Source organism: Delphinus delphis, chromosome 7 (genome assembly GCF_949987515.2).
Source record: "Delphinus delphis chromosome 7, mDelDel1.2, whole genome shotgun sequence".
Classification (NCBI taxonomy): Eukaryota; Metazoa; Chordata; class Mammalia; order Artiodactyla; family Delphinidae; genus Delphinus; species Delphinus delphis.
In genome coordinates, this window is record NC_082689.1 from 14,561,183 (window position 1) to 14,571,898 (window position 10,716).

The 10,716-nt window shown below is 40.6% G+C and overlaps 1 protein-coding gene across 3 annotated transcripts in view; it reads left to right on the forward strand.

Moving 5' to 3' along the window:
- Positions 1–9,909, forward strand: part of AP1S3 (adaptor related protein complex 1 subunit sigma 3) — a 56,371-nt gene extending 46,462 nt beyond the window's left edge. For 2 of the 3 annotated variants that reach the window (XM_060016035.1, XM_060016036.1), the window contains exons 4-5: positions 2,634–2,771; positions 7,873–9,909. In XM_060016035.1, the coding sequence (XP_059872018.1) occupies positions 2,634–2,771; positions 7,873–7,908 (174 nt within the window). In that variant the 3' untranslated portion in view covers positions 7,909–9,909. Of the gene's footprint in view, positions 1–2,633; positions 3,206–7,872 lie in introns of those variants that run through there. The other variant, XM_060016034.1, reaches the window with a different exon arrangement.
- Positions 9,910–10,716: the final 807 nt, after the last annotated feature.

Consider the following 10,716-nt stretch of genomic DNA (forward strand, 5'->3'; position numbering starts at 1 on the left):
TGAATAGACTCTTATTTTCAACTGGTTTTACACATATATGTGTGTGTATGTGTATGTGTGGAGAGAGAGAGAGAGAGAGAAAGAGACAGACCCTGTAGGGAGGGAGAAATTAGCTGTGTGTGTGTGTATACACACACACACAACACACACACACTTGTTGATTTGATGCTGTTTTCTAATGAATGAAGAGACCACACCCTTTGCCGATTCATTAGATTAGTTTTTCTTAGGTGGCCATTTATCCCAGTGGTTTTGTACTTATTTGTTCTTATGCTTCTAGATTCAGTTGGATCTGTCAATATGAACCATTTTCCTTGGAGAGTCTGCAAGTCTATTGACCTAAATCCTAAATATATGGAGCAATTTGTTAAAATATTGACATCCATTTATGTAAAGTCATAGGATTGTCGATCTGGGAAGCCATTCGTCCCCAGCATCATAAAAATAAGGCCTGTATGGTGGCCGACTCATTCATTTATCCTGAGAACATTTATTGCATCTGCTATGTGCCAGGTTCCAGAGGTATATGGATGACTAAGACAATTTCTGTACCTGAGCTCACACTACAAGGGGAAGTGATTCATAAGTAAGCGTATACTTGGGCACACAAGATGTAAGAGAACACGAAGGAAGGGATGCAGAATCTCTATGTGAGAAAAGAGGATTTGGGGGAATCATTGTGCTCATACCTTTTGAATTTGGCCTTGAAAAATGAGTCTGATTTTGCCAGCAGAATAAAGGAAAAGACATTTGGAACATTCCAGGAATTTCTGGAATGTGCGAAGGGTAAAGGCATGAAAGAACGGGGTGCGTTTGTGGAATGTGTAGCTTTAGCATGGTGTGGGTACCAGCACAGGAAGCCAGAGAGCTGGGCTGTGAAGATTCCTATATGCCATGCTGAGGAATCAAAACTGTCCTGAACAGAAGACCTCACCCAGGAAAGGACCCAGATCAGCATTTTAGCAAAGTGCTAGTGGTCATTGGCCTCACGTGGGTAGACACCACCTAGAAAGTCACTGCAGCACCCCAAGCGAGAGACGTTGCAGGCCTGAGTAGCGGCGAAAATGGACAAGAGGTTAGGGGTTTATTTACAAGATGGAATCCATAGAAATTGGTGATCAAATTTGAAAGGCATGAGATCAAGGGGGCGAGAGGAATGAGAGGGAGGGGAACTTAAGCTGAACTGTAGAATGAATTAGATTGAGCCACGAGATAGAGCTTGCAGCTACTAAGCAAAACAGGGACTAAAGGGAAAAGAATATGCTTGATTCAGTTTGGAATACGGGGATGTAGACTGAGGAATATCCAGACAGAAATTTCTGGTTAGTGGATGAAAATATTGGATTAGCGCTGCAGAGAGAGATCAGGCCTAGATAAAGATCTCACTTCGTTAAGCCACCTGCATGGAAGACCCAGCTGTAGAGCGTCAATGAGATCATCTAGGAGAATGTATGTGTTGCAAAGAGAAGAGGCTCTCTTGGGAAACACCAGTCTTTAGGAAGAACGTGGGTCCCTAGAATGTAAGCAACCTGCTGCAGAGATGTTTGTTTTGCCGATTGATGTGTCCCAAGCATTTTGTAAATACTTCTTAAATGAATGCAAGTTTCTCGGGGGGGAGATAAATCATCCAAGGAACCTGAGAAGGACCATCAGAGATGGAGGAGGAAAACGGGCACTGAGTGGTATTGCCAATATCAGGGTGTAAGCAAGAGCAGATTTTCAAGCAAGGGTTGGGTGAAGTGTATCAGATGCCGTTGAGCCATAAAGGTGGGAGAGGACTGAAAACTTTCAGTGAGCAGACCTTCCGTAAGGTATGGAAAGCGAGAGTTGAGGAATATGTGAGAAGGGAAACAGCCGGGATGGTGCCTGAGTGGCTGTCTGGTTGAAACATTGGAATTGAGCCTTATTTGCATTATGGGGAGTGGTCTTGCTACTTGCTACATTTAACCAAATCTATCAGACTCTGCTTTGGTCTGTGACAGTGGTAGCGGTCCTCGACATGTGGTCCCCACACCAGCATCATTAGCATCACCTGGGAACCCATGAGAAGTTCAAACTGTCGGGCTTTACCCAGACCTACTGAATCGGAAACTCCAGGGTAGGGCCCAGTAGTGTGTGTTTCAATGAGCTTTCTGGGTGATTGGGATATACTCTGTAGTTTGAGAAGCACCGGCCTGGGACATAATTTTGAGAAAAAATAACACAATTGAGCTAATTTGCCTCTGAAGAATGAGCTTCTGAGAGTTCTAAAGCTAGGAGCCAAATTTACAGACCAGAGGGCCGGAGCAATGAAGCACTGCCCTCGTGCCTGAAACGCAGTGGCGACTCAGCTTTTATCTGTGCGGATGGAGAGGTGAGCTGGGCAGCTTCACTCCTGGACTGAGTCTCAAATTTCCTGTTGTGACATTAAACAGTATTATCTAAGGACATGCTCAGCTTTAATAGAATGTGGTTTTACTTTTATTCAGGGCCTGGATTTCCATAGTTTTACTTTTCTGGCTTTAAAATACCATCTGATATTTTTATCTTTGGTGTGCCACATGGGTGTCACTGTTGAAAAGCTTGAATCACTGGCCCATGTTTCCCCTGATACTACTGGAAGTTTATCAAAATATTCATTTTTGTCTTACCAGGTCTGCGAGCTAGATATTATCTTTAATTTTGAAAAGGCTTATTTTATCCTGGATGAGTTTATAATCGGTGGAGAAATTCAGGAAACATCCAAGAAATCTGCTGTTAAAGCCATTGAGGATTCTGATATGTTACAGGAGGTCAGTACACAGTTTCTCATGCCCTGGGAAAAGATGATGGTGGTGCTGTGATGGCGATGGTGGTAGTGGTGATAGACTGACACTTACTGGGTGTTTACTCTGTGCTGGGTAGTTTTTATTTTTAAGGTAAATTCTTTATTTTTTAATTTTTATTTAATTTTTAAAATTTTCGGCTGCATTGGATCTTAGTTGCAGCATGCGGGATCTTTCGTTGTGGCACGTGCGCTCCAGAGCGCATGGGCTCTGTAGTTTGCAGCACGCGGGCTCTAGTTGAGACGCGCAGGCTCGGTGGTTGTGGCGCACAGGCTTAGTTGCCGCATGGCGTGTGGGATCTTAGTTCCTCGACCAGGGATCGAACCCGAGTCCCCTGCATTGGAAGGATTCTTTACCACTGGACCACCGGGGAAGTCCCAGGGTGCAGTTTCTAAGTAAGTTACGTGTATTAACTTATTTAATTATCACAGCAACTCTAAGAGGTAGGTATATTGTTACCCTCATTTTAAAGATGAGTAAACTAAGACACAGAGAGGTTTAATGACTGCTCAACGTCACACAGCTAGTAAGCATGGAATAGAGATTTGAACCCAGGTAATTGGGCTCCAGAGTCTTTGCTCTTCATGTCTGAGCTTTTCAGTGAGGATACCACACTATCGAAAAGGGATTACATACTTGGTGCTATTCTTTTCAAGAATAATTTTATGGGAGGTACAAAAAGCCTTTCATTAAAATATCTGTGCTGCCCTGGGAAAGGAGAATAGCAATGCATCATTATTTTACTTGCCAGGGATACTAGAGCTTTATTATTGAAGATGGCGATCATCATATTAATTAAAATTTCCTGCCTTCCTGGGAGGCTGTATGTGTGCTCTTATTTGCATAAATAAATTGGGAATTCTGTGGCTTGCTTGTCAAGGGATAAATGGGCCCTGCAGCAGCCATTTGGTCATGTTCCTGACTCTGTGATACTTATATAAAATACACTGGGGCTTTTCTTGTAGATACAGTCCAGATTTGCATTGTCCCTAATATCGGAACGTACCTACATTAACCCCTTCAGTCCTCCCGTGGGCACTGTGAGAAAGGGTGCTTCACCCCACTGAACTTTGCCCTTCCAAATGAGATGATCTGACCAGCCCCTGCTCAAGCATGCCTTTGCCGACCTGGTTTCTACCCCAGCTCTGCCACCTCTAGGTTCTTCTTCTCACAGCATCATTGAATCTATCTTTCTATTTTCATGATAGCTGGTCAGAAGATTCCAGAGCATTATCAAGTGTCTTTTAAAAATTGGCATTAAAGCCATTCTTGCTGCTGTTTGGACGTAAGAGCCTGCTTCAGTGACTAAAACATTAGACGTGACTTCCGAGCAACAGTTTTGGCACATCTTTGAGCTGATTACTAGCTCCTGCCCATCTAGGGAACCAGTCCTCAGGTGAATGGATACCGAGAAAGATACAGGGTACCCCTGAGCCTCCGTGCTTGCCTGTTAGGAAGCTGATGCATTTATTTCTAGATGCGTTATCACCTCAAAAAAATGCATTTAAACTTTCTGATGTTCACTTGGCTGTCTCCAAATGACACAGGAAGGGAATTTTACAAGGTACTTGAGAAATCAGTGGTTTGGAAATTCTCCATTACCTTTCTTAAAATATGCCAGCGGGTTATTTATAATTCTATCCTCAGGGTCCTTACTGTGGAATCACGTTATAGGAGAAACAGACATTGAACAGGGTCTTGGGCACTTCAGTAACTAAAGCTCCTTGAATTAGGGCCAAGATACACCTGGGTTATTTTGAATTTCCCCTCTGGAGGAAGTAGAATTTTAAAGGGTCTGCGGGTTATCTGGTGCTTCTAGTTCCATTTAAATCTGGGAAGCAGGTATTGCCTGCTATTTCAAGAGAGAGGCCTTTCACAATTAAACATTAATTGGTCATTCCCTGGTGTCCCTGGTGATTGAGTGGAAGGTCTTGATAGCTGGGTCTCAGGGGACCCTCCATTTAGCTGCCGTGTCCCCATAGGGAGCAGGCAGTATCATGACTGCCCTCCAAATCTTTCACTGAATTCACAACACCTGCCAAATAGAAACAGTGTTACCAGTGTTCTCTCGGGATCTGGTACTTCAGCTAAGTCAGTGAACATCTGGGGAGCTGGTTGAAAAATTGACTTTGTATATATGGTTTGCTTTGTGTATCTGGTCAGAGCAGTTGAGCACAAGTAATATAATTGCATAAAGAGAAAAACTGATTGCTTTCTTTTTCCCCTGTCCTTTGGACCTGAGCATGTATTTGTATTGAATACAAACTCAGTTGCTTACGTTTAAGGGAGGCCTTTGTAATATTGCTTTTACTTTTAGCACAACTGAAAATCTCAGAGTAGGCCCTGAACTCTTCCCTGACCTCTACCCAATAAAAGTTTTTTAGAATAAAAAAACTGTCTCTACATTTTTAGTAAGAAGATATGTAGTCTTAAAGCCCTAAATGCTCAGAGCTTATTCTGAGTGTACCGGGGCTAGATGTTGATAATATGGAAAGAAAGGAACAGTTTACTTGGTTGGATATGACTTTAAGAGGTACCTTATTTTGAAGGTACCTGTGGACAATGGTGCAAAAATGATTAGAAGGAAAAAGAAACTCTGAAATAAGGTAGTGATCCTTAAATACAGAGGTTGCAATTCTTGGGATCACCAGTGGGGGCGACAAACAGAAGATGTTCCGACCACAGAATAAGAAAGCAAGTTAAGAAGGGAGGGTCAAATGGTACCTCATTAGATCAAGCAATAGGATACCTCATATGTGTATGTGCGGATTCCTGAGAACCGGCTAGGTGCACCCCAATACTGTCACCCTTAAAAGCACAAACCATGTTAAACAGCTATTGCATTGTGGTTTAACCAGGTTAAAATGCAATAAAAACTCGTAGCATGCATAGTGATGAATGCACAAGAAACACTGCTGTGCTGGATAGATAACTGGGGTCCCAAGATACCCTAGTCCTCTTGTGAAAGGCTAGGGCAGACATCTTTAAGTTTGTGCCAGCCTTAAATGTCTGTTCCAACCTTTAAAGGGGCAAGCCCAAGAAAGTACCAACCTCATATGTCATTGGCTCATGTAACTGTACGTAACAGTACAGCTCAGAAAGGGCAGCCAGCGCAGTCGCAGGCAGATTGACTTATCCGGTGGTGTGAGGCAGTGCCAATAGCTAGAGACCAATGAACTGTGAAGCCAGTGAAGTGACAACTCCAGGACCTTTCCTGGCCCAGATCCCTTCTAAGGCTGCAGGCTCATATGGTCAAATTTGCAAAGGTAAGATAGCTCAGCTGCAAAGAACTTGTGGCCATCTATTGAATATGTAAGATATTATAGAAGTGTGTCAGGCACTTAGTGAATGAAACCATTCTGCTATTGTTCTGGATTTTGTGATATTTGTAATTTTTTTTTTTGCGGTACGTGGGCCTCTCACTGTTGTGGCCTCTCCCGTGGCGGAGCACAGGCTCCGGACGCGCAGGCCCAGCGGCCATGGCTCACGGGCCCAGCCGCTCCGCGGCACGTGGGATCTTCCCGGACCGGGGCACGAACCCGTGTCCCTTGCATCGGCAGGTGGACTCTCAACCACTGCACCACCAGGGAAGCTCCGATATTTGTAATTTAAAAAAAAAATTTATAATCTACTCTCATTTTTTTCTCATTCTAAGTAAATTCATACCCAATTTTATATTTGTAATTTTGTACAGTCTTTTAAATGGGCTAAAGTCTAGGTACCAAGAAATAGTCGTGGGCCCTTGGCCAATGTGATACCCCTGCCAAGTTGACAGACATGGGCAGTATCTGTAAGAGGAGAGACAGGGCAGAGGTCTTAAGGTGTGGGCTTCTCTTGGCCAGTGCTCATCCAGGAGGTGTAAGAGCTTTATAAGAAAGTGTGGATAATGGACCACAAGTATTTTCAGCAGAGGAAGACTGGAGTTCTAAGTAGAGCTGGTGAACACAGTCAGAAAACCTGATTTCTAACCCTAGTATCTTCTGAGCAGTCTTGCTTAGCCATGATCTCGGTCTCTTTGGGCAACGCTGGTCGATGTCTTCCCTGGCAGGTGCACGTGAATCACATCTCCTGGGGTTCAAGCTTCAGAACAGGTTAAGCATTGCTGGTTGCGCTGTGCCTTCCATGTAAGAGGTAGGGGTGTTACCAAAGGCTGGCCCCTTGAGCTCCCTGATTGATTCAACCCAGGGACCTTGTTACACAAACATATGTTTATAACAGGAGAGGGTAGAAGAGGAAGTCCATCCATCATGCATAATAAAGGGCTTGCATCATGACTGTAACTTTGAACTCTGCCTGTGGTTGTGAATCCATTTAAACATTTTTTTAAAGTACTGGGAAAAAATTAGGGCCCTGTGGCATGTTAGCAAACTTGGTAAGTTATGAGGCGGATGAAGAAACATAATTTATGTACTTTGGAGGAAAGCCTTTTCAAACTACATGAAAGAAATTCTTAAGAATTACGGTCTGTTTATCCCTTATGTCTTGGCAATAAGATGTTCTGTATCTGTAATGATACATATGTTATGTATGTATGTAACGATACATACGTTATACAAATTTCTCTAATACCTGTGTCTGGAGGTAGTCCTCATGGTTATTTTAGCAGGCACATTTTTCTGAAGTCAACAGCGATAGCTTCGCAGCTGTTGCTTTAGCATTTCTCTTATCAGACATTCCTTTTATGGTCAAGTTTAGCCATTTCTCTGTTGAAAGTTATTTAATTCCAGCCATATGGACGTGTATACAAATTATACTCAAACTTTGAACCACCTTTCTTGATTAGAATGCAAAGATTTATGACCATGTACACTTCAAAAACTTCTTTTCGGGAATTCCCTGGTGGTCCAGTGGTTAGGACTCTGGACTTTCACTGCTGTGGGCCTGGGTTCAATCCCTGGTCAGAGAACTAAGATCCCACAAGCTGTGTGGTGCAGCCAAAACAAAAACAAAAACAAAAACTTCTTTCTTCTAATGGCAAGATAAATGAGTAAGAGAATGAAGAATTTTCACAGTCTGCTAAAGGATGTGGTTTAAGGGAAAATTGCTCTTATATATGGTTCTCTTTCAGACAATGGAAGAATACATGAACAAGCCTACGTTTTAACCATGCATCTACTTGAAGACTCCAAGTGCTACATGTTGTGAACCTGTAAATAAGCAGTGCCTTGCATCCAGTTATTTGACAGAGCCTCTGGCACCATGCCAAAAATAACTTAAAAGGGATTTTTCTGTTAATTAGCAAAAATTATTGTTTAACATAATATATTTATCATTATTCATTTCTGTATTATACTGTATATGACTACTTGGATGTTAAAACAACTGCTTCATTGCTCAATAGGCTGAATGTTTGTTTGCAGTGTTTTAACTCCATGTCATATTTTTGAGCTAATTTAAATAAATTTATTGCAATGTGTTTTGTTGCATTTGGTCCTCTACTGACAGGATGTAAACTATATTGTCATAATCCATGATTTTGAATGTAAAGTATATCTTATATCAATAATACTTTTTCTAAATGTTTAGCTTTTTAAATTGTATAATGATTCAAAATTATGTTAATAGTTCAGAGTTCATACATGATGTTAGACATTTTAAATACACTTAATACTGTAATTTCAGTCCAGATACAGTGTATCTGATTTTAATGTCCTGAATTCATTAATTTTTCAGGGCTGGAATTAAGGACAACAACCAAAGATAGTATAGGCCTTAAGTGTTTTTGATGCCTTGGAAGCTGCTATCTAGGCTGAGGTTTTAATTTTACCTTTTAATTGAATATAAGGGGCATTCCAATAAGGTTGTGTTTTGTACAAACTCTATGTATTTATTAAGGTTTTGAGACATCTGAAAAAGTGTCTATAACTTCCCTTACTATAAAAATAGTATAATAAAGATGAATAACAGTAGCAATAATACTTATTAATACTACTATTTTAATAATCTTCTATGTTACAAGCACCCTTAGTTGCTTGAGAGATTTTTGTTTCCAGTATGTTTTCATGTATATCTAATATATTTGAAGACATTGTCTATTAGGCTTACTTGGAGCATTTAATATTATTGCAACCTATATAGTAGGTGCCTTGCCTCCTTTTTCTTTCCTCATCTCCCAAAGAAAATATTTGCTGCTGACTGTTACTATTGTGACTATGTCGCATTCATGCTTCCTGGCAAGTTCTATATAACCAGGTGGTAGAAGTGATCAGACATTCTAGGGAAATAGCTTGTACTGTTCTGTCTGGTGCCCTGCTTTTGATGTCTTACCTGTGCATTTTCAATGTTAGTTTTGAGGTCAAATGTCATCATGTTGCAGTGGTTAGGGACCTTCTAGTATTCTTCCTAAGAGAAGAGTGTGCTTGCTGTTGGGGAATCCAACATGAGGGGAAAATGTCCTCTTTGATTCATCGTGCCGGACATATTTAGGGAAAGATGGCAAGACAAGAGTGGAAGAACATGAGGAAAAATTGACCAACTCCCAAATATAACCATTATTAAAAGGAAAAACTTCAGGTTAGTATATGAAGTAATTATGGGGCTTTTAATATCTAATATTTCCTCAGATTAATCATGTATTTACAATTAGGGCATCAGATTGAAGTTTGTCATTTTTATCACTTTGTTTACTTTAGATCTTTGATTTTGTGCTTTAGCCTTTTTTTTTTTTAATATGGCAGAACTCTTTATTTTAAAAAACATTGTATAAACTTTATGTAAATTGATGTAAGTTTTTCTGGTTCTTTTGAAGCTCTCCACCATTTTTGGATGAAGGTATTGATTGAATCTCATTCAAATGTACTCCACATATTCTGGGGAATTCCATATTAGACACTGTCTAGTTATAGCGGGGGCTCCTCAGACTTTATGTCAGCAGCGCACATATGGTGTGAGCATAATGATATGGCACTCTGGGGTAAATTTGAGGGATTTGGGGGACATCTTACATGGACTTTGGTGAAAATAATCATTATGTTTTCTTTATATCATATAATTGTCATTATGTTTTCTTTATATCATATAATTGTAATAAAACCACCAAGGGAAAGATAATAAATATTAAACTTGTATAAAAACTTGCAAATAAAATTTTTTAAAGTTTTTTATTGAGGAACTTCAGCGTGTTTTTATGAATATAACTTTTTTAAATCAGATTTTATGCTTGAAATTGCTATCCATAATTCTTGTTGACGTCCTTCTAATATAACCTCTTCATTTTTTTAGTTTTTTATTGAGGAACTTGAGCATGTTTTTATGAATATATATATATATTTTTAAATCAGATTTTATGCTTGAAATTGCTACCCATAATTCTTGGTGAAGTTCTTCTAATATAACCTGTTCATTTTCTAGACAATTACCTATCAAGGTGGAACTTCATAAGCAGGTGACAGCAAATGAGAGAAGAGAATTTATTGTTCTGCTCCTATTGGCTTTTTTCTCACCATTCACCCACATTTTGATAATCTGATCTCTTTACATGTAGTTAATGACTCAACCACCCTTTAAATCTACTAACTCCTTTTCGTTCATTAACAAATGTAAAGTTGACATTTCTTATGATAACTCAAGTGAATTTTTTAAAAATTTATTTATTTTATTTATTTTTGGCTGCATTGGATCTTCGTTGCTGCGCTCAGGCTTTCTCTAGTTGTGGAGAGTGGGGGCTACTCTTTGTTGCGGTGCGTGGGCTTCTCATTGCGGTGGCTGCTCTTGTTTCTGAGCACAGGCTCTAGGCGTGTGGGCTTAAGTAGCTGTGGCGTGCAGGCTCAATAATTGTGGTTTGCGGGCTGTAGAGTGCAGGCTCATTAATTGTGGCACACGGGCTTAGTTGCTCCGCGGCATGTGGGATCTTCCCGGACCAGGGCTCGAACCTGTGTCTCCTGCACTGGCGGGAGGATTCTTAACCACTGCA